Source organism: Passer domesticus, chromosome Z (assembly GCF_036417665.1).
Source record: "Passer domesticus isolate bPasDom1 chromosome Z, bPasDom1.hap1, whole genome shotgun sequence".
In the NCBI taxonomy this organism is placed as follows: domain Eukaryota; kingdom Metazoa; phylum Chordata; class Aves; order Passeriformes; family Passeridae; genus Passer; species Passer domesticus.
Genome location: NC_087512.1, coordinates 52,717,207 through 52,742,169, shown reverse-complemented (window position 1 = coordinate 52,742,169; position 24,963 = coordinate 52,717,207). Strand labels below are relative to the sequence as shown.

At 37.8% G+C, this 24,963-nt stretch overlaps 1 protein-coding gene across 2 annotated transcripts in view; it reads right to left on the bottom strand.

Moving 5' to 3' along the window:
• EPB41L4A (erythrocyte membrane protein band 4.1 like 4A) overlaps window positions 1–24,963 on the bottom strand; it is a 126,812-nt gene that overhangs the window by 23,642 nt on the left and 78,207 nt on the right. For both annotated transcript variants that reach the window (XM_064405584.1, XM_064405583.1), the window contains exons 10-15: window positions 16,736–16,827; window positions 15,759–15,836; window positions 13,251–13,363; window positions 7,030–7,111; window positions 2,670–2,753; window positions 393–506 (exon numbers count right to left, since the gene is read on the bottom strand). In XM_064405584.1, coding sequence (XP_064261654.1) covers window positions 393–506; window positions 2,670–2,753; window positions 7,030–7,111; window positions 13,251–13,363; window positions 15,759–15,836; window positions 16,736–16,827 — 563 coding nt within the window. The remainder of the gene's footprint in view (window positions 1–392; window positions 507–2,669; window positions 2,754–7,029; window positions 7,112–13,250; window positions 13,364–15,758; window positions 15,837–16,735; window positions 16,828–24,963) is intronic.

The following is a 24,963-nucleotide window of genomic DNA, read 5'->3' as shown; positions in this document are numbered from 1 at the left end:
TTTGAAGACAGCTTTATGGCTCATTTATGTAATCCTTGGGGCAGTTAAAGTAAAGAAATGTACTTATAACACTGTTTTGAAAGCTCATTGTCAAGCAAGCAAATCCATCAGTGCTTTCATTCACCTGGCAAAAAGAGTTCCAGTAACTAAAAGAATCTTTCCCATGCCAATAATGCAACTTTTCACATTTTTAGCATCATTTTCCAACAACAGCACACAAGCAAACAAACTGACCAAAGCTTCCTTTCCAAAAAGAGCTGTGGTATTCTTGGTCAGGTGGCTTATTTACTAGAAGGTGGGGTTTTTTTACTGGTCCCTGGAATAGCCCCTTTCCCAGCACTCAGCAGTTTCTACACAGAAAAGCTGACAGTCATTAATCTTGAGGCTCTTACCTCCTTCGAACTGGCTGTCCAGACTCATTCTCACTGCCACCAGATGGGTTCCTTCGGCGAGAGTAAGGAAACTTTGGTGATTTATTGCGGTCACTGGCAGAATTATACAGTCCACTGAGATTTAAAAGGAAGACCAAAGAGTCAGCTTTAAAATTTCCAGGGCAGTTAGGCCAGCTGAGATTCAGCTCACAAAAATGAAAAGATTCATGCACGCACAGATGCAGTCATGTACAGGTGAGCATTCCGCTATGTGTGTTTTTCTGAGTGTTAGTGGGAGTTCTATGTAAATGCAGATAGTACTGCTTTCTAGCAATAAATTTTTCACACTGAACCTTGAAATGTATGAGAGAGACCTCTTAGCATTGCCAGGTCAACAACTCTAAGCTTAAAAAATATAGATTTTCATTTATTGACATTCCTTTACCATAATAAAATTTCTGTGCTTTAGTATGGTGTATCCAACCCAGAGCTAGGTATTCTTCATGTTTTCTACGGATGTAAGTATGAAAACTTCCCATGTTTTGTCATGGCATTTGTCTTCATCACAGAGCTGATGCTTGGGAACAAGAAACAATTCCATCTCCATTTCTCTTCTGTTCATCCACACAAACCTCTACCAATGATGTGGAGATGTTCCAATCTCCAGCTTTCTTTCTGCTTTCCTAAAAGCCTCTGGCCTTCAAATTGAATCCATTCTTCTTCATCTGCCTCTGCAGACAGCTGATTATAGCACTGCTCTGCACAGGTGAAAAGTTCCCACAGCTCATCTCAATGAAAATTATTAAGAGCTGTGAAAGCCTCTGTGCAACATCCAGTCTGCTTATGTGTCTAAACCTGCATAGTGCTTTAGAATTAACAGTTTTGCAAAAACTCAATTCTACCATTGTTGGGCTCCTGCAAGATCAAGCCTCCTGCTGTCCTGAGAGCGACTGAAACACTGGAGACATAAAGTGACAAGATGATACCACTTTTCTAAATATAACTAAAGAAAGGTCTGTAGCAAGGGAATATTTGCTCACTGCTTTGTTCCTGTTCCTGAAACTATTGCTGTTTACAGAAGGAGCACAAGGGGTAAATCATCAGGGCACCCCAAATGACACATCAGGTACAGATCTAAATTGTCACAGAAAAGCAGGACCATTCTGGATTATGCTTTACGTGCTGTCTGGTTCAGTAGCCTGTTTCCAACAGCAGCTGTAAACAACCACCTACAGGAAGCAAAACCCTGAAGGCAGCTCCCCAGTGCTCCCTGAGTCCCACACCATTCCCAGTCCAGGGGATTTACTGAGCCAGCTGCTGCACCTCTGTCTTCACAAGCCCTTTAAGATTTTTGTTCCATGACTCACCAGCTTCCCCCAGGAATTCACCGCCTTGCTAAGGAGGACCATGGGTCCCCCACTCATGGTAAGTCACTACTGCCTGCCTTTTAAACCACCTTCAATAGCTTCACCTGAAGATCCTTTGTTCTTTTACTCAAAAAATAGATTCCTGGTCACTTCCTCTTTTCTCAGTATGACTCTTGATATTCTATGTCATCCTCTGAAATTGCCTCTTACAGTCTGAAGGAAGATTCCTTTCTGCCTCTGCCTTTTCTCCTTATACAGATTTACTGCAGAGCCTTTTGCATTTTTGATCACCTTTGCTGCTCCTCTCAAAGCCTATTATTTTCCTAAGATAAGAACATTGGAACTGATTCCAAAATGTGATCCACCAGTTTATATAATGATTCTGTTCTCTTGCTTTACAAATAATTGCTAATTATTTTTCTGACTGTGACACAGCTGATGTTTTCTTTGTTATCCGTAATATCCACAGCACTTCATATTAACCAGAAATCAAGGATTACTTTTTTTGTCCTTATGTATCTCTCTTTACATTTTTTGACTCAACAGAATCTACCCATCATTTACACTAGGGGTCTTTCTGCCACTCTTCACAGACAAATTTCTCACTATCCTAAACAATTTTGTATCATCACTAAACTTTATTATCCCCTTTTCAAGTTCTTTGACAAATATTCTAAATATCAGAGTTCTGTGAACAGATCTCTGTAAAAAGCCACTGCTCACATCCAATCACTGGCTGCCTCCTCTTACACATACTTTCCTGATTTTTAACTGTTTATTTATCCAGGAAATAACCTATCTGCTTACATGCAATACATATCTATTATGAATCAAATAATACATTAATATATTATATTAATAACCTTCAACCTTCTGCTGTGGTATGATATTTATTACTGCATGATACACAAGACATTAAGTCTTGCCTTACCTTTGTGGGCCATTTTCCTCCCATGGAGCGCTTGTTTTACTTCTTTGTGTTTCTGGACTGTTTTCATTTTTCATCTTTTTAAAGCTAAATAAGAGTACAGATAAATACACATATATACATATATTTTTAAAAAATCCAACAAAATATTGCACACAGATTACATTTTCTTTTATGCTGACCACTTAGCATTTAATTTTAAAGCCATACAGTCATTAGAGAGATCTGCCCTGGCATATAGTTACTTCTTTGTTATGTGAAAGAGGGCAAAGAGCTCCTGTGTTGAAAAATCTCTCCTACAAAGAGCAAACATAAGGAGAAGGAAAAGAAGTAAAAAAAGAAAAAAGAAAGAAAAAGGAGAGAGAGAAAAACATAATCTCTGCAACCTCATAATTGCGTCAGCACTTAGTCAGAAAAACAGGTAATCCTGTCTCCAAATAAACATGAACAGATACTTAAGCAAGAAGTCTAACAGTAGGGCAAACATACTGCTCGATCTCATAGTCTTCCATAATATGCAGTTAAAAGATTATTGAATCAGAGGCTTACCTTCTTTTTATTTTACAAAGCTCTAAATGAAACTTCTCTTCCATAGGTTTACTTAAATACCTTTAGAACATTTTTTAATTTTTGTCATAAATAGTGCTTAGTAGGAGTATATTCCAGTATCTGGATATGACATAAAAAATTATTTAATGTTATCTCAAAACTTCCACCTGGTTCAAAACTTCAATCCCTTTTTCCTGACTGTTTCTGTGATTATAGAAAGAAATAAAGAAAAACAAACAGCTATGAACAATGGCTCCCTAAACCAAAAACTCCACCCCTTAATTTTTTTTTACACATTTTTAACTGTCTAATCCCTTTTCCAAGTGAAAGAACCACAGACTACTTAATCTCTCCCAGTACGGGAGTCACCACATACCTCAGATTATCCTTATCGTACTTCTCTACCATTTTTCCAGGTGTACAGTACATACTTTATAATCGGAGTGACAAAGTCAGGGGTGATGAAAACTATTCAAAGCATGGCAGATCACAGGTTCATAGGTTCACAGAGTAGCATATCCTTCTCATACCCTCCCCAGTAAAGCCTTGGGTTTTATTTTGCCAGAAAAAAATGTTTTGTGAAAGAGCTGACTTCACTGACTGCTGCAAGGCAAAGTACCAGGAGAGTCACCTGGCTTGAGACACATATCAGCATTTGTAACCAATCTCCCACCATACCTATGGGGATGGGGGGAAAAAGCAGTATGGTCCAACTCTTCCTTTATTCCTATCATTCCCACAGTGTCAGGTTTTACAGCTTCTGACCTATTAAAGTTCCCAGATAATTGCCACTTCAAATGCTGGGAAGTGGCTTCTAGCTGAAGCACAGCCCTGTCCAACGGCTCGGCAGAGCTTTCCCTGCAGCACCATCTCTAGAGCTCTTTTTCTGCAGTTCACCTGAGACAGAATGAGGCAACCGCATTGATTTCCACTAAGGTCATCAAACACTGCTGACAGCAACCTCATACACTCATTAATACACCATATAGTTATAAAGTGCAACTCAAGCAGGAAAAATAAAAGCTTTATAGTTGCTTACAGAGAGGAGGATATAAACTGGGAGTTCTTTCCACTGAGCAGGAGGTGACAGACTCAGCTTTATGATGGAATTGTGGCTACTTAACTCACTAATCCACTTTTAACCTCAGTCTTTGATTACTACAGGTCACTGAGTTAATAATTTAATTCTCACAGAGTGAACAAAATGCAAAGCCACAGTAAGTCAGCAGAAAAATAAATTAAATTACACTTTATCAGGTAAATAATTTTCTTAATACTGCACCCATTAATTATTGACTTATAGGTGCATGCAATCTATTCCCAGGCTTAAAAATATGTGCTTATTACAGACTGAGCAAGTAACTCAAATAAATATATTTCTGTCCCATATTGCAAAAAGGAATTGATTTGCACAACATGTGCTATTCAAGAATACCTAGGCTGAACTTAAACAACTATGAATACTGTTTTCAAATCTTAAAAGGAGGAAGAAAATGTACCTAGGAGGTGAATTTACTGCATTAAATTCTGAAGTCATTATTCATTTGAGCAGACACACACTTTACAGAGAAAAAGCTAGAGTGTGGCAGCTCTTCAAATACCAGCAGTATCTCCAGGAATGCAGTTGCAAAAGGTACTGAGTTCATTGAAAGTATGTGAAAGGGTTAGGATCTGAAATTCATGTGAGATTTCATTGGGATGTTTTTATTGTTTGATAAATTTGATTTTATTTAATATGTATTTATTTATTTTATACTACTTATACAGAAGTGATTAACTACAGATCTCAACAGTGAATTAGATGTTAAATATGAAAACTCAGTTTGTGAACACTACTGAAAGATGCTCTACAAGCATCACTAACAACTAATGCAAGAATTACACAGGATGGAGCAAACTTCCAAACTGTAAGTCCTACACAAATTTTGTGTGCTCCCTCTCACATACACAAAGCCTAGCATACCCAAAAGGTGTTTCATTTGCAGATAGAGACACAGAGAAAAACAAATCAAATCCTAAATGGAAAAACAATTTCCAGCTTTTTTTTTTTTTCTGGAAGTGACTAACACTGTCTAAAACATGACTCAGTAAAGAATCTCCCTGTGAACTGCTTTTAATCTGTGCAGGTAAGAAAGTAAACTCAGTAACCTTAAACCTGTCATATTGAGAGCCACTTATTCTGGTTCTTCATCTAAAACCTGCCTATCCATTTCTTTTTAACAGTTCATTGTTAAAAATTCTGTAGTAAAGCACTCCCATCCCTCCTAAAACAAAGGTCTCTGCACCGTGGAATAATGGTATCCCTTGCTTTATATCTTTCTTTCTCCTAACAAATCTCAGAACACAATGGTGGGGTTGTCAGGGTCCTCTGGCTGTCATTGGTCCAGCTGCCTGCTCCAGCAGGGTGACCCAGACTCAGTTGCCCAGAACTATTCCCAAACACCTGTGGAATTTTCTCTAAGGGTGGAGACTCCACCACATTTCTGGACAACCTTTGCCAGTGCTTAGTCATCTGGACAGCGAAAAATTGCTTCCTGACATTCAGAGGAAACCTCCTGTGTTCCAGTGTGTGCCCACCTGGTCCAGTCACTGGGCACCATTGTAAAGAGCCTGGATCCATCCTCTTTGTGACTTCCCTTCATGTATTTTTTTACCTCTGTGTTGTTTTCTACTTAATGGTTTAGCTTCAGCATGACCAAGTGGCAATCATAAACTTTCTTGAACACACAATTAGCATTATTTTCTAAGGGCTAGAATAGTGGATTCAATTTCCCTAACAATGAGAAAGCAATTTAGCACAGCTCTTATTCTGGAGGCCAACTGTTCTAAATGTTAGGCAATAAAGAACACTATCCACAAAGTATTTACAATAGGTATTTTAGATCCTTTTTCAGAGTTCAGTCCAGATACCTAGTTTGTGAAGCCCACAGCCTGAATGCATAGGTAAGCCCAGTTAAGGGTTACTCAGTCAAGAAAAAAATCCAACTGTCAGGATTGCCAAGCATGTAGATACAGATATCTAGGCAATTAAACAAAAGTTAAGTATGGTGTTTTTGACTCACTCTTTTGCAAGTTCACTCTTTTTCTGATTCAGACACATAAATTCCAACTAAAATTAGGGGTGGGGATACAAACCCCTTTCTGAATTTGAGCCTTACCTCTTCCTGTCAAATATGCTTAATAACCAGAGATATGCACTCCAACTCTGATAAATTACACACAACAGAACACACAAGTCCAGAGGAGCCCTGGCAATTCGCTACTCCTACAGATCAGGAACAAACATTATTTTTACCTGATTTTTACGACAATTCGAACAGTGTAATGGGTAATCACTGCAAGATTAAAAACCTGCTGGGAGAGAGCCCATGCCCAGCTCCTTCCTGGCACACACCCCAAGTTTGCCCTGTTCAGAGACAGAAGGCCCATGACCTGGGGCTCTGACAGCCAACCCACAGCTCCCAGGGGAGAAGCTAACAAGACTTCACAGCACTATCCTGACCAGTGCACTTTGGGTCATTACCTGTTTTTTTGCTATTTAAACCTGAGACTGTCTGCCTTCCCATTAACTTGTGCTGATTTATGGTTTTTCAAACCATGTGTTGCCTGAAATCCCTGTTCCGCATTGATTGGAAGATCAGGGTTTTATTAAATCAAATACTTTGCAACACTCTCTGACTTTTGTCAGAAGATGATCAGATGATCCTGAACTCAAGAGCAGGATAAACTGATACTAAGGATTACTAAATGTGTTCCTCTATCCAATGCACTGTACAACTTCTTAAAAACTGTAAGGAAACTGTGGATTACATACCTTTTCACTGGAGAAGGTGCAATAATTTTGGTAGTTCCTTCATTTTCGCCATTTGTTGTAATCTGGCTCATGTTCTTAGAACCTGGGGAAAAAAAAAAAAAGCCCAAAACAGTTGAATCCTGTAGCATAAATGGTTGCAATATTACTCAGCATAATCAGCTACAGAGCAGCATGAGAGATAAAATGACAGACAAACTATCTGGTGCATGCTCATCTTGTTAAAGGTGTGTGAGGATCACACCTTTGTGTCTTAGCCTTATTTCTAGTTGTACCAGGGCACTATAAAATTTAACATGAAGCGCATTCATTACTCTTCCACATAAGACAGAGAAGTCTGATGCTGTTGCTCTCAAAGGGATACTCTGCCACTGTCAACAGAAGGAAATTCCCTGCTCAGTCAACAATGAGAATAAAGGTGTGAGGAAAATACAGTTTGGTTCCTGCTGGTGCTATAATTTCTGTTTCCATGCTATGCTGTTAATATCAATCTGTAATTTCCCTTCAGTTCACAGATTGTGTTTCTACCTAATTGTCAACTTCAGACATTTCTTACAAAATTATTGCCATCTATAGAAACAGATGTCAAATAGAGCAACAAAACAACATCATTATTGATGTAGATCTCCTCTGGACAAAATTCTGAGCATGTTCATTGAAGATAATACGATATCCTCTGGACACAAGCAACAACATCACAATGTTGTTAATATTGTGGTACAAACCCCAAGCCATTTTGACTGCTTAAAACAAAATTGTGATGTCTTAATTTAGGCTGTGAAAAGATTTTGCATGGTAAATTTTCCCCTCAGCCTCAGAGAAAGGATTTCTTCAAAATCTCCCTCAACTTCACATACCACCACTTTGGTATACAAAGTCTCTGGACCCTACCTCAACACAAATACTTGAGATTTTCTGAGGCCTTTTGTCTGCTCATCAACTGGTTCTCTTACCAGTTAGATTTACCAGTCTTCTGCAGAAATCAGCAAATATATGACTTTTTCAAACAAAGGAATTGATCTCAGTACTTCATGTATTCCTCTGTGAGGCAGTTTTCGATTAAGTCACAGAAAGTCCTTGTCACTTAATGGAATAATAAAATCTTGTGCTCCAGAACTTATCATAGCAGTGAAACAACTGCCAGAAAAAGAGCCAAGGGTCAGATGATCTAAAAGTAATAGACACCTCCAGAAGTGACCTTTTGATATGTTTGGTAATATCCTTACCATTCTGCAGGCACCCAGTCACCTCTGGCGGTCAGGCCATAGTGGGTTAACTGGGAGTTTTCTGTCCACACTTATAGAAACTGCAATGATTGTCTCCAAGTATGTTCCACTTGCTGTATCTTTTACTGACTACAGTATTGTTCTACCAACTTATACCTCTGTATGATATAATTTTTTAATATAAAAGAACAGACTCCAAAACCACAGTCCAAACACTAACCCCCTTACAAAAACTTAAGTATATCACTGCTTCTTGCTCGCCAAGGCAACGGGCCTCTCAAAAATACCTTAGACAGGCAGAAATCTTGAACATATAATTCATGGCCAGTTTCCCTGGTTGTTTATATTTGATTGGATAAGGCACTCTCAGGACTGAGTGCACTGCACCGAACTTTTCCAATGAAGTGAATGCACACACTTAATTCCCTTTTACAGCCATATGGACGCGGATTTGTCCATTCAATTTGAGCCAACTATTACATTTTTAAAAACTAAAGTGTCCAAAAGCATATCAGCCTGGCAAGTTAGTTAGCTTGTCATTCCTGTTTCTTATCAGGTAAAGCCACTTACTGGCATTATCTGGAACCAGTGTTTGTGTTTAAACCAAGCCATGAGAGCAGCAGATAGTGTGACCAAATGGAAAACATACTTTGCACCCTGGGCTATTGTAAGCCCACAAAAATGAATGGACTTTCATTTGTCTACATCAGCACAGCCTACTCTGTGATAAGAGCTGTTTTTCTTATAAGCTTCTAAGCCTGTAGCCTCAAGAGTTTGCTCATCTCACACCCCATGACTGAAATGCGGAAGTAGTCACACCCATCCTTTTACCTAACATGGGATTTTAAGTAAACTTTAAAAGTACCTAAATTAGGAAACAGCTAAAATCACCCCAAGATCCATTTTCTCAAAAATCTAACTTTCAAATCCAATCTTACAATTCTCTGGGAAATGACTTTGGCTGGGCCAGACCAACAGTTCTACCTACCACGGCTACCAGTAGGGTAGTGAACAGGCATCTGCGGCAAAATGTTTAGGGAATATCACAATACGGACAGTACTGTAATTGTAATGCCCAAACACAATTCTCCACCTGGCTTCTAAATCAGAATGGTAGCACTTATTTTACACTGATTTATACAACTACCCCACATGCAAAGGCAGGGACAAACCAAGTCCTCAGCTACAAAACAACAACAAAGCCTAAGCAATGTGTTTGCCACAACCAAATAAACTCAGACCCACAGCAACAGGTCTGGTCACATCAATGTTTGTCCTGAGAGGATGTTCCCAAGGAGCTTTTCATGTTCAGCACTCACCCAAATGAATAATGAACACTTTCACCCTGTGTTGTGAAAGCTGAACATTATCAGTCAGGTCCTAAGACAGTAAGATAGAACAGCAAGAGATCCTGTTCCACATTTGAGTTTATTGTTTGTGAGCAGAGCAAAATGCAACTGTAATTCTCTCTCAGCTGAAAGGGGAAAAATAAGCAAATGAATGAAGTTACATTTATCTCACTAACAAGACTTGACAGAACAAAACAAAAAAACTTTTTCTATAAATGAACACCAACTTGAATACCACCCTAAACATACAGAAAAAAACCCTCATGCACTACTATAAAAACACAGTCTAGATCTAATATAAAATCATAGCCATTAAAGTTTCCTGATATGATTTTTGCACTAGCCCTAGAAAAACTGAGATATGAAATGTATCAAACAAGTGACAAAATGGAGGTTACTGCATTTTAAACCACTGCAACCTGTATTTTGGAAAATAATCTGCTGTCTGAAGCCAAAAGCCCTGCACCATTCATCCTATCAGGGGAAGCAATCAGTAGCAGTGGCTTGTATATACAAAAAATAGTTTCTCTGTGTTGACAGTATAATCTCTTTCAATCTTGATGTTCAACCACAAATATTTTTACTGAAAACAGAAATAATATTTTCTGTCATTGTCTTGGCTGGCACCTGCTCTGGCTCTTAACCGAGAGTTCACCAAGTGCCTGCAGTCCTAAGGACTTCAGCGTACTTTAGTTGAACAATGAGAAAAAGAAACATTATTGCTCAGCTCTGCTAGAGACAACTAACCACTACCTTCAGGTGACAGAAAGAATATACAAAAAGCACATACTATGTTTATAACACCAGAACATGTACACAAAAAGAAGCAACAAGGGGAAGGGTTTTAATTATATGTCAGAGGGTAGAGGTTTTAGCACTTCACAGACACTTATCTGATGGAAGCAATGCCAATGTTATATGATGCAGTCATGCACTTGTTCTAACTGTCCCCAAAGCCACTGCTATGGCTGGTCCCATCACTGGTACCAATAGATTAAAAAAAAAAATTAAAATCAAAATGGCAAATTGCAGTGACTGCAAAAATGAAGCTTTTAATAGATTTCACTTTGCAGTCATAAGAAAAGATAAAAAGGGAAAGAAACAGATGAGAAAAGATGCTGAACTCAGAAAAGGTGAAAGGAAGTTATTTCATATGAGCTATTTGTGAGCTGTTGCTGGATTTGGGGAAGTAAATGGAAACCTGACTTTCATCCCAAAATAAAATAAATTATAAGACTTTTCCAGCTAAATCCTAATTAAAGGTGTATTTGACAGAAAATACCTTAAGATACAACAGAAATCACCCTGCTTAAAATGTTGGACAAGTCATATTTAGCCTTAATACACCATATTACAAAGAGAAAATGAAGAAAAAAGGACTGGCCATCAATGATGACCATCTGTATAAGGTCACCATGCAAAAGGAATACTTCTTTTAAGAAGAAATGTAATTTAATTTTCTCAAATATTTTAGCCAGGGAAACTTTTAGATAAGCCATAAAACTTATGACAGTACCAGGCTAATTTGCAAGATAAAAATAGTCTACAAAATAAAATCTACATTGGGGTATTATATTCAAGCAAATGATGCTTAAAATATGCCAAATAGTCTTGATTTATTGTGTGAAATGGACTTTGTTATATCTAACAACAACTTTAGGAAAAAAGAGGTAGATTTGTTTTATTAAATAGACTGTCACATGTTGTCTGACACAGCTAGGAGAAGCAGCATTAGTCTTCATCTTCTGAAATCCTGTTTAAATGGAGGAAGAGTGTTAAATGTTTATCAATGTAAATAGCAAAGACAAATTTTTTTTAAAGGAAAAAATATGCTTATTCATAGGGAAAGGTGGCATTTGAAAGACACAGCTCCCTTCCCTCAGCCCATATTTTGAGCTGGAATAAAACAAATTAATATAACATTAATATCATCTAAGTTAATACATTTGTCCCAGTGATATGACTGCACATTTGGAACACATGGGTAATCAATTAAGCTGAATTTGAAAAGAAAACAGATGGATGATAGAGATTATACAACTACATGTAAGTAAAATAGTGAAAAAGCAGAAATTTTATTTTAAAGTGGGAGAGGGTGTTTAAAGCCACCAAATAGCAAACATGTGTTGCCCAGAGAATTCTGATTCCAATTACATCAGCAGAAGAGGCTACAGAAAAGTTTCAGTTTTTCCTCATATTTCCAGGCAAAGAGACTGAAAACAAAATGAACAAACACAACACATACATAACCTCACAGCAACACAGACTGACCCTCTCTGCCTGGGCTAAGGCAAAGATTATTTTAAACCAAGAGCTGAATAGCCATACAAATAACCTCACAAATTTCCTGAAACAGAACCAAGGACTAATGAGGTAGGAAATGCTGTTTGGCTTGAACTGCTGCCCTAAAAGCAGGACAGTCCAGCTGAACAAAAAGTTTAAGTCATTAGGTTCAAGGGTCATTAGCTACTTGTCCTCTAAGACACCCACTTAAAACTGCACACACAATGAAACATATCAGAATCAGAAAGCAAAGCAATTCTTTTCTTTTTACACTAATTAAAATAAAATAAAATAAAATAAAATAAAATAAAATAAAATAAAATAAAATAAAATAAAATAATTTTTTTTTTTAAATGTTGTAAACTGCCTCTATTTTCCAAGGCTATGCTTTTGATTATGTTACATTTCAAGAGCCGACACAGCTAAAATGCAGAGCACACCAGTTTTGTTTCTAAATCAAAAGACAAAAGACTGCATTCAGGACAAACGCTGGAGGTTTCTGGAGGTATATACCTGCCTTCTTGTAAAAAATAGGTTCTAAAATTCTATAGAGGCATATTGAACCATGATAAAAAGATATTGTTTACATTTTCAAGCCCAGACAAGTTTTTTCTCAAACAGCAAACATGCACACACACACACACGTGCTTAACTCCAAGCACAAATTTGACAGAACTGTGTGTTCCTTCTGTCAGAGATAAAGCTAAGCAATATCCATGTAATTATATGTGGGCCTGGAGCTTGACATGTCTATTTCCAAACGTCAGGAAGCATCCATTATCTAGGACATGACTTCTGCCATCCAAGCTTAATCCTATCTCCTCTAACACCTGTGAAAACTTCCAGCTTGCCGTGACAGCTTCCGCATACGGAACAGATTTCCAACTCACACATCTGAAGCATGTTAAAATTGCATGGCACTAACTTCTGTTCCACTTAATATCAAAATAAGGGGATACACTCCTTGAAATGGGAAGAGGGTGCAAAAAGTGGCACCTTGGGTCAAAAGGACAAACAACGGGATACTAACCAAGACTCATAGGAATAAAATTCATTTGTGAGACAGATCCCCAGAGAAAAAAAACGTTCTCACTACCTGTTTTCAAACTTCCCTTTCAACCTTTACATTAGACCTACACACATGGGGGCCTATTCTCTTTAATCCACAGCAACTCTTTTATTTTTTCTAGAAAGCTGGAGATTTCATATTCTGTGAAGCTTAGATCTAAATACTGACTGAAGGCAAAACATGGAATCCATTCCAAGAGATCCTCAAGGACATTGCAGCAGTTCTGAGTCACTTCGTGATGACAAAATGAACCAAAAAAGAAGACATCTGCCCCCAGGTCAGCAGAGAAGGACCTACCTGTCTGTTGTGTTCTTTTGGGGTAAGTCTTGCTGCGACTTCTTTCAATGCTCTGGTCAGGCCGCGGGAGCTGCACAGAAGGATCTCTGGCCATTCGCAAAGATGTTTTGCCACTTCAAAACACAATAAAATCATAAGAAAACACTAGGAAAAGTTACCCAACAGTATCCTTAGACTGAAAAAAAATGCTATTGACTTGTTATCCCACGTCTGGTTCTCCTGTTGAGTAGCACCATCCTGAATTTGTTTTGAATCAGTCACTGGCAAAATCATCAACAGATTGTGCCAACTGCTCTTATATATTTGGCATTTCCAAGTGGAGATATACCACTAAAACAAAATGGGATTTTTTAAGAATAGCTTAAGATAGCATGACCTTTTCTAACCTAGAATATTCTAACATACAACTTTCTTAAATAACATTATTTCTTCCTGAACTTTTTCTGTATGTTTCCTCCCAGGAAAACATGTTTAATATTGTTTACACATACTTAATATTGTTCAGTTCCAGTCAGCCAGGGGCTACTCCTCTGGCATGTGGAATGACAGCCTAAAAGACTGCAAAACAAACTGTAATAAAGGACTCTTACTAGCACAGTCCCAGATGACAACAAATTGAGTAAAAGTCTTGATTGTTGTTTACAGTAAGGTTTTTCTTCACTGCGCGATTGAAGTAAATTACTAAGTTTAAATAAATTATTTTATACTCATTTTAATGGTCCTCTCAGTGTTACTAAACAGAATATAGTGGTCATAACAAAAATCTAAAATTCATATTCCTCCCCAGAACTCCATATTTGTTCCTGGACACTTACTACACAAGAGAAGATATTGTCACTATTAATTCCTTAACACCTGAAGTTTGATTATTTTGAAGTAAAAGCTATTGTACTAGAAAGTACTAAGCAATTATACAGAAATTACTTATGTGGATTTTCTGAATTATGTGAATAGACTCCATGAAATACTGATAGTGTTTTCATCAATAGCCCTTCACAGATAGTCAGCACTGCAGAATTTTAATATTTTCAAAATTATAAAAGAATTTAAGGACAAAAATAAATATGTATTTCTAACCCTACATCACAGTAATGTGGGGGTTTTTTTATGTACTTAGTTTAAAGCATGCTCCCAAGTCACCCAGAAAACTTTTCTGTTCAACTTCTAAGTTTGGCAGCCATGACAGTCCTGCAAATTCCAGAAGCAACTTTAACCAAATATCTGGGAATACGAACTTCCACCCCACTAAGACCTCCAAAGCATCCCATCTTAAGACAAGAAAATTTCCTTCCTGAAAAGTGTCTGACACACAATGAGAAGTACCTCGAAGATTTAACAAAAAAGTAAGAACAACAACAAAACCAAAACCAACCAAACAAAACAAAACAACATTTAAAAAAAAAAACACAACACCACAGATAAATTAATACATGGTTACATGGTCCCCCCACTTACACAGAAAAATAGTGGGATTATGGTTTCTGCTCTGAGCTAATTATGTGTACAGATACACAACACAGTCTCACTGCTTTTGGTGATACAATGGGGACCAAAGGCAAAAAGGGAAGACAACTAAAATTATGACCATCATCCCAACATGGCAGGCCTGATCACATATCAGTCATGACATTTATTAAAACAGGAAGACGAACTGAACTGCACCACCAACAGCAATAGCTCAAATATAGTTAACTGCTTCATAGCATGGATTTTTTTTAATTGATTGGAAAGTTCTTGCCAATACAAAGCTTTCTCCTCCCCAGTATCAGTGCACTGCTCCAATCTGTTGAAGTGGTTCAACAGAAAACATTCATCCACAGTACTCTGCCAGGAATCAGTGAACTCCTACCCATTATCCCAGATGGGGTAATGCAGGCCAGGATCTACTACAAACACTAAAGGCAGGACAATCATTGCCCTGTCATCTACAGCAAGGAGAATTAGAATCAGTCTGGATTAGAAAATCGGCAAAGTGAAAAAGATCTGCCTAACTAATGATTATCAACCTTGCTCAATATGATCCATTTATTTCTTGCATGATAGTGGAAACAGTGTTCCTTATCCATCCTTAATTTCAAGGGTTTATAGCCTTGAACCTCTTTGAAGGTTCAGAGCCTTGAACGTTCATCGAATGTTGTCACCTATTCAAGTCAGAAAAGATACATCCTCATTTTGGTATTCCCCAACTGTCAGGAAAACCTCTTTAGGACATGAACATAATTTCAGGACTTATAAGGAGATAATGATTTAAAGAGTTGTCAAAGTTGTTCCCACTTTGAATACAGACTATAGCAAGCCTCAAAGAATTCTGGGGATCTGGAGAAGAAACATTTGTCCCGAAACTGCCAGGCTCCTAAACAGAGTCTGTTAAAATGGCCCTGATTCATCTTTTGTGTTTGACCTATACTAGGTCATATTCTGGGTGGTGGTTTTCTTTCATTGGAAGGAAAGAGGAAAAAAGGAATGAAGACGGAATGAATTGAAGTTTAAACAATCAAAAAAATTCACCTGTACCGATGTTTATAACCTATGGATCCAAACTTGCTGACTTTTCTTGGCAGAGAGCTTGATTCATTCTCTGGCACCCTGCGTAGTTTGAAAAATAAAATAACAGTAAGTTGCATAGATAGGTCTGAATTATAGTCCTCTCCAAGTAAATAAAAGAAAAGTACAAATATGGGCTCAAAAATATTTTTTTTTATGCAAGTTCCTCTCATCACTACCTCTGGACAGATTCTTATGGGGTTGAGAATCTCCCAAAGACACCTGTTTGTTCCCCCTATTTTGACTACACACCACTTCATTTCAGAGTCAAGTGTAAATTGCTGGCACCAGCAGTCTTTCACCTAATTTTGGGAGAAGGCAAACCCACCCTGCCACAGTAGTAAGGCTGCAGGAGGGATTCTCAGTTCACTCATTTACAACACTGCTAAAAGCCACTCGGAGGATTCCATCCACCAATTCCCTTAGCACATTTCTCTTGGTGTTTTTTGCAACAGTAAAATCAAATGCTTTGAGATATACAGTACTGAGAAGATTTTTTACACCTCAGTAAGTAAGCAAAATGTTATGTAAATTCAATTAATTTCTATTAAATACATATATATTTCTCCGTATTGTAGGAAATAGTAATGTCTGAATTCCAAAGGCCTCCCTCAAGCCAATGCTGCTACAGAAAATCTGATGACTAAATACATCAAAATCTATATGGCAAGTTAAGTCCTGCCATCTTTCTGATAAAGCCTATTACATGCAACCTCAAGTACTGTTTAGAAAAGAATACTAAGAAAAAAGAACTAACAAACTACCCAATTCTAAAAACATTGTTTCACATCACTGTAAGAAAAGGTGTTGGCTATTAAAAGCATTCTAAAACCAAGATCACAAACGTGTTTCCAGGCAGCCAGCCTTTGTAACACCACTCTGCAGGTATAACAAGTGTAATAGCTCTATGGAAAACACAACCTAACTTCTGCATCGCTCACCTGAAAAATGTATGATGCTCTACACAGCATTTCCAGAGATGTTTGCATGTGACCTTGTTACGGGCTTCAAAAAAGAAGGAAGTTTCATTGCACTGAAGACAAAAAAAAAAAAGAATATTCTTATGGGAGATCCTGCCATTGAAGTGAATCTCATTTACTGAACGCAAGAACCAGCCACCCCATGTCAGTCCATGCAAGAAAAGAAATCAGCACAAGGAAAAGCAGGTTCTATAATTCTGTAGAATTCTTCATTTAAAAGTGGTTTTCTTTTTGAAAAACAGAGAAAAGAGATTATTTAAATACTTAATAATTAATTCATTAATGAAATTCTTCATTCTTGCTCATACCCATCAGCTTCTTTCCTAAATAAAACACACAAGTTTTTTTGTTTTTGTTTTTGTTTTTTAATTATGGTTCTAATGTTTTCTGAAATGGCAGATCAGATGTCAATCAAAAATATGCTGGTTAACAGTATTAAAAAAGCAAGAATAGGTGAAAGAAAGAAAGGAGCTCAAGATATGCTATAAACTATTATGAAGCAATGACAGAGGAAACATACAGAATAGGTCAAGGCAAACCTGAGGGGGAAAAAAAAACTGAAAAAGGGAAGGGTTTTCTTTTTCTAAAAAAGCTAACTTCATAATAATTGAAAATGCTAGGAAAAAAGTTGGAAGCCTTAAAATCCAACTTAAAATCTCTTAAGGAAGCCAACACCAGCCAGAAAAAAAGCATATACAAAGCTTAAAAGCTGATCTCTGGAAACTGGCGAAGAGAAGTGGGACACACACAAACTATGAACTACTTCCAACAGAAAAGGAGAAGCAACAGACACATCACAGTGCTTGTTTTCAAAAAGCTAAACACTCAGATGTGTTCACAAAAAAATACCATTCCATCTATTTTTCACTTGGTGAACTCAAGCATTTGGTGTTTCAGCTGTGATTTGCACAAAGAATGAGCAATCCCAGTGATGTCAGTGTGAGAGCTCAGCATGGCATGACACCCCCTGTAACAAAACTGAGTCTCAAACCATTTCAGCAAGGTGTGAGTTACAAAGGAAGTGTGATTCACACCACCTTCAGAAGCTGATTTTGAACAATCTATGCCCTTGCATTCCTTACACTTCCGCAGTGCCATGCATACACAAGTAAAGAGCTCAGGCAAGTTTTTCCCTCTCTCATTTATTATTGTTTATTATTATCTGCAAGCACCTTGCAAACTGTGAATTCATTCTCTATGTTCTCTAGAATTCAAAATTTCACCTATAACAAAAATCCAGTTATATCCCTATTAACAGCTGTCAAGCAGCCTCACAAAACCACAAATTACCTTCTCAAGCAGCTTTTCCTTCACCTTGAAACAAATAACTATAAAACAACAGAATTTTGCACCTGTGGTTAGAATAGAGATTTCCTTTCCTGACCAAAAAAAGTTAAATTATATATGACCTTATTTTCTCCCATGCCTTATTTTAGTTAAATGTCTGGCTGGAACAGTGCCATGAAACAGGAAAGGAATTAAAATAATTCCCTCGTCTTCCATCAAAAGCACATTTTACTCTACATGCCAAGAGAGAAGAATAGAGGCAGTAGAGTAAGACAATGACCACCAAGAATGTTGAAATCTAGGATTCATCTGATACTACTGTGTATATCATAAAATTACTTTGTAGTACTTTGGTCCCATAAATATATTTCTGAAGTCCCTCAGGTTTGATAGGGATCATCATCTCTCTGCAGGATTCACAAGTGGTTTAACTTATAGACAAAATAAATTTAATTCATGAAAAGTAAAGGCTTCCTGAAAAATCTTGAAAATAGTCAAGGAGAAAAATCAATTTATTTTGGACTCTTCCAGAGTACAATATTGCTCTTTCTCTTCTGATGGCTAGAAACAAGACTCTACCCACTGAAAAATCATAAGGCATTTTACATTGTAAAACTTGTAAAGAAAACATGTAAAGTGGTGCTTTGCATTTGCTTACTTTGCACATAGCAGAAAAGTAGCTTTGGATTTCATTATTTGATTAAAATTACAATTTCTGTATTAGACTGTCATGTAATATGATTTCATATAAAGCCACACAACTATACTCATCCTCAAAAGGATAATATCAAAGTGGATTGTAGTATTGCAAACTTGATGAACTATGATGAGTCAGTTTAGCTTCTGTTAGGAAACAACTCAATGACTCACTTTTAATATCCAGGGTCTTGCTCCTTTGTTCACTCCTACTTTTAGGCAAAGAATCCTCTGTTGAACTTAAATTTATTTAATTACATAATCTCAAAGGAAGGAGTTTCAGGTATGTGGGAAGGGAGGGGCAGAGAGAAGACAGGCATGATTTTTATTTTTTTTTGGAGAATTTTTGAGAATTTTTAAAATAAGGTATTTCTGCCATATCTTACTGTTAGACTAGTTTGAATGCCACTGGCATTCAATGACAGTGGGAAAAAGTTGAGGAAAAAGTTCCATTCCTGTTGGGGAAAAAGTTCTATTTGTCCATTTAGTCTTTTATAAGTTGTCTTCTTTAAGTTTTAGAACTTTTCCATGCACAGAACAGACCACAGGAAGACACATTAAAATCAGTAAGTGACAATAAAAGGGATCATGGAGTTATACTACCATATCATAGAAAGATCTGACCAGCAAAAATAACTGATTCAATCGTATGAAGGCATTATTTTCCAATAAGAAAATTCACCCTAGCTGGCAAGAAAAATGTTGATCATGCTGAAACATCTAAACTTAGTATTGAGCAATCAGTGGCACTCAGGGAAGGCAAAAAATAAAAGGGCTGGTGGGGGGGAGGTGAGAGGAGGATAAGAACCCTACAGATCCAATTTACCAAAACTTTATGGAATTCAGATCTGGAAAATGAAACAATTGCCTAAAAGTCATGGGACAGACTAACAAGCCTTCTGATAACACACCCAGACTTATTTATTTGAATTTGAAGAAAAACCACATCTCTGAAAACTATGGCCTGAAAACTAATGCTTGCTATAACTCAATAGCACAATTAAATTGTGCTATTGAGAGGAAAAATTGTGCTATAGAGAGGAAAAGTAGCCTAAACCACTCATCCTCATCAAAGGGGCAACAATCCATAATTCTTTCACCATTTCTCAGCTTATCTGGGAAGGATTCTGTAACTTACTGCAACCAAGTTCAGTATGACACTGCTTATAGCACAGCCAGGTTTAGGACTTCCTCCATATTCCTTTTAGGACTATTTAAGGCTTGTAAGAGTAGTGATTACCCTGGCAATTTATAAATGCCTATATAAAAAGCAAGCAGTACTAAAAACAGCAATACCATTCCAGATTAACATTTCTTCCCCAAGGGAATGAATTGATTTGTATAACAGGCCTTACCCGTTAAGACCATGACCTTTTGTTCCAAATAAAAGACAACATTTTTAGCATTTTGAACATCACAATTTCCTACAGGTAGTTCATGTTAGCTGTTTTGCTTATTATTCTACTATATCTGAACCAAAAGAAACAAAGACCTATTGTAATTTTACTAATGATTTATAGGAAATGACACCTCCAAAGTCATTCAGTGCTCTTTGGTGCATCACAAGGTTCTCCTGGCTATTCATCCTGCTGCTTTCAGAGTGCCCAGTGTACTAAAGGTAAGGCACTATAAATCATGAACAGCTCCCAGAGCAGTCCTGGCTGTCTGCACACTCTGGACATCTCTCTTTGAACCATCTTGGTGTTTGTCTGTTCTTTCAGGAAGTCCATTTTGCTGATCAAACAAGTAGAAAACCACTTATTTTTGTATAGTTATTTTCAATCCCTTCTGCGACTTGCAGGAACAAGGGAGGGGCAGGATGGTGGATCAGAGGCTGCAAAATGACTCTTGCAGCAATAACCAAGCTGTGGGACTGCCTGTCCTAACCCTGACAGAGGCACAAACCCTTTGTCAAAAAATGTGAGGACAAGCATAACATATTCCTCTCCTTTTAGGTGCTTTGAAAACTTGTCCTGCAGTCTCCAAAACATTCTACAGCTGATACTGCTAAAACCTCAGTCCTATTTTTAGCCACAGGAGGCCAGAGAGACTAGCACAGTGGGTGCAGCTAACTTGTCTACACTACAAACTTATACACAGATGGACAGTGAAGCCCTTCCCTGTTTTATGCTGGCTCCCAGAGCAGCCAGAAGACTGATCTGGCAGGGCCTTTAAAACCTTCACTAGAGAGCTGGGAATTGGAACAGTGCTACACCCTAATATCCACACCTCTCAGGTGAAAGATTAAAAGCATCTTACAAAACCCTTCAAAGGAGACAAGTCAGAGGTGTCATTGCTCTGCCTAAGCACAGAACAGCTCTGGAAGCAGTACACAAGTTCAGGAGTGCTTGGCAAACAGCTTCCTGCTTGCTTTGCCTCACCAGCCTGATTACACAGCTTTCAGGCTCAGAGATGCTTTGTGTCCAGCTAGCTCAGTTCCTAGGCAGAGCAAGCTCAGCTCCCCTGGAAGAGAAGACACACACATATAAGGACAGCTCTTCTCTCTGAGGGCCAGAAGATCCCTTGTTTTTGGAGTTCATGGATTACTCCCAGGATAAGAGGCCATTGTCAGTAGATTTACACCCATTCCAGGGAGAACTGAACCTGCCCACAGAGCAAAAATGATTCAAGAAACACTGACTCAGAGCAGGCTTTAGCTACCTTAATTTACAAGACATTTATGGGCTCCCGCAATGAAGGATGAGAAAATGAAGAAGAAAACCCCAAAACCACATTAGGAGCCATGCTAGTACACACACCACTCCTCCCAGTCGCAGTGAGTGCTATTTGTAGATAAGGAGGGATCTTGCCCCGTTACAGGGCACCTACACATACGACACCTTCACATGTAACAGAATTATTAACACTGGCTCTAAAGCTACTGCTTCAGAACATTATTCTTTGCCAGATTAGGCACATATCTGGCTACCATCAGCTCTAAATTACAATAGGAAGTATTCTGTCTTTATATATGGACATATGCAGACAAATCACAACCAATGTAGCAAACAACATACTGGTTACACAATGCTCAATCTTTAGGAAAATTATACCAAGTTGGCAATTAAAACTGATAAAGATGTGCCACTTGCATGTCAACACTGAAACAAACATATCTCAGCTTTACAGAAACTACAGCAATTACAGCAATTCAAAAACACTAAGGAAGAATTAGAAAAAAAGGAAGATGACCTTAGTGTCAGTGAATTTAATTTTATGCAGGCCTTGAACAGATCTTACAGTCCTTCTATGATGGCTCAGAAAGCAATTAAGAAAACCCCCCAAGCAACCCCAAGCCAAAACTGTTTAATATGACATATTAATATCATTGGGCTTGCTCACCTCCACCCTTTACTATCACTCTGAGTTAAGTGGATGCAAATGCAAACGATGCAAAAGTCATTTGCAATTCTTAAACCATAAGAAAGATCAAACTGCTATATTTGTCTGGAAACTACACATACAATAAATTGGACTTAAGACTGAGAGTAACATATCTTCAAATCCCGTTCAATCTTCCCAAGAAGCTGCAGGAACAATAAATCAAATTAGACATTCCTGACTGGAATTTGTAACTCAAGACAGAATACAGCATTTGATAGGAAAAGAAGGGGTACAGCTGAACCATCTTATTAACATAATTATTTCTCAGACCAATGACACTTACGAAAAGCTGATTAAAAAAGACAAAGCACATTTACAGTGTTTTCTGGACTATTTAAAATAACAAAAAAACCCCTGTATTTATACAAGTTTCAGCCACACAAAATGGGGACGATTATATATTTTGCACTTGCATCAGTGGTTGGTATTTTTTCTGAAGAGCCATGACCAATTTCGCCTAGTGAATTCATCTGAATATGGAAGACTGAAGATAAACATACAAAAATGTGGAAATCATTTTTAACCGCACAGATTGGGAGATTGTTCTGACCTAAAAATACCCAAATGTCAAGATCTCTTGAAATACAAATTTCAGAATTCAAAAAGACCTTTCTCTTACAGAAAAAATGACAAAAGCAAGTGTTTTGCACATTGAATACTTTCTGTTTTGTGAAACAGGAAAAGTAAGAACAGAAGTTTTGCATAAACCCTGCTAAGGAGTGAAATCATTCATGTACATGTTCAGACACAGAGCAACTACAGTAAAAGGCTCGGTTACACCAAACAGCACCGGCGTGCAGGGAACAGCACAAAAGCGCTTGGTACCTACAGGCAAAAAACCTCCACATCTCTCATTCCTGCCTATTATCACATTTACATTCCCAGCCTACACAGTCTATCAATGCGTGTTTTTCTCTGTTTTCTTTCATGTCTCTATTTGAGAGAGAAATCTAGGAAGCAGGCCGTGCTCCTCACATGGGGCAACACAGAAGGTATGCTGGGCACCCTTTACACTACTCACTTCCACACAGAGCACCCATTGTGACCAAACTCTGTTTTGCTGGTGGAGAGGGGAGGGCTTTGGCAGCCACCTGTGTTACTGGATTGTTTCCAGCAAGGTTGCTCCACAGACATGCTGCCAGGAACTGTGCACATGCATTAGATGAATTTCTCAATTTTCTGAGAAATAAACCTCTTTAATCTTCAAAAATTATTGGCCATTTTATGTCAGGAAATGGGAACATATGAAGCCCTTGCAAGGGAAGGGTTCCTAACTTCATGCTGATGCTTAGAGGTGCCAGTGTGGACCTAACGCCTTTATAGCTCAGAATTCACAACATGGATTCATGCAGAGGGACAATTAAATGCTGATCCAATTATTAACACCACTGAAAAAGAGCTTCAGTCTCACATGTCCATGGATTGCCAAATATTAAAGGCAATATTTTGTTTATGAAGGGGCAATAACAATGACCTAAGGGAGAAAACATATAATACAAGCAAGGTAGTGAAAGACAGAACCAAAATACTGATGGTCATGCTTGTACACAATAGCAACAGGTGCGCAGGAAAAAAATATGAGGCAGCTAAATATACAGGAATTAATTATTCTCATGGAAGAGATATGAAGAAGTGCAAGAGGTTACACTACAAAACAGAAAAGCCAAAGCAGCTTACTATATTATAAGGCACTAAGCAATAACATCTGCTAAGTAAGCAGCAAGTTTATGAAAAGTGAAGCAATGTAAACAAGAAAATAGGCCATAGGTTTGGCTGATACAGACACAACAGTGGGGTTTAGCTAGTCTGAAGGCATGGACTTGTACATTTAGAGTGCCATCTGTCAAGAAGATCACATGTGCATTTCCATCCACCTAGTGGGAAATACACAGATTCTTCAGGCATGGTTGAAAAAATTTCACACCAATCTCAGCAAGCAACAACAAAGAAGTTACCACAAGTAACTCCATCCAGGGAAAGAGCTCTGCTGGTACTAAAGGCACCAACAGCTTCCTCTTTATGAGCAGTGAAAGGTGACAGTCAGGGTGAATAAGGGTAGCTAGTGTGTGTGGAAACATGGATGAAAACCCATGCTGCAGAGAATTTTTACAACATATGGAAAACATGATTCACACAAAGCACTCAGTTCACCCAGAAATAATCTGCTGTGTTACATGGAATTAGCTCCTTCACTTTATGCCATAAAGTTCAATTTAAAGACATGGGAAAGCCCCCATTATTTTTACTCCTCCTGAATTTCTTCTTGAGCTCTCTGCAACTAACTGGAACAGACATTCCAGACTTGGTATACCACATCTGATACAAGGAAAGTATTAATTCCCTGGGCTGTAAAATGATATTACAGGAGGCAGAATGGAGTGAAAATGGCATATTTACTCTTCTGTAATATACTAATGTGTCACATGGGAGGACAAAGTGATAGCGTTTATTAAAAAAACCACAAGAGGAATAAAAAAAAATTGTGAATCATACTTTTAGAAGTATTGGAACATACACAAATACACTGATGAGCTTTTCCTCCTCTGTGTAGAACAGCATAAATTGTTATGACAATTTTAATCCAGAGACTGAGGTTACTATCTGCTTATTCCAATATATAATTTTGTTCAAAGTACCCCAGACTGTTAAAAAAAGGAAAAAGAAGATTTCTCTGTGCCATTTTGGCCCTTCGTGATCTTGTTAAGATATTAAGTGATGTAGAAATACTTCAGATTAGTATTAGTTGAAAAGGCGAATTTACACACCCCTGTACTTACTGTTCTATCCAACAATTTCCTAGAAATACCTGTCAAGGCTTGAAA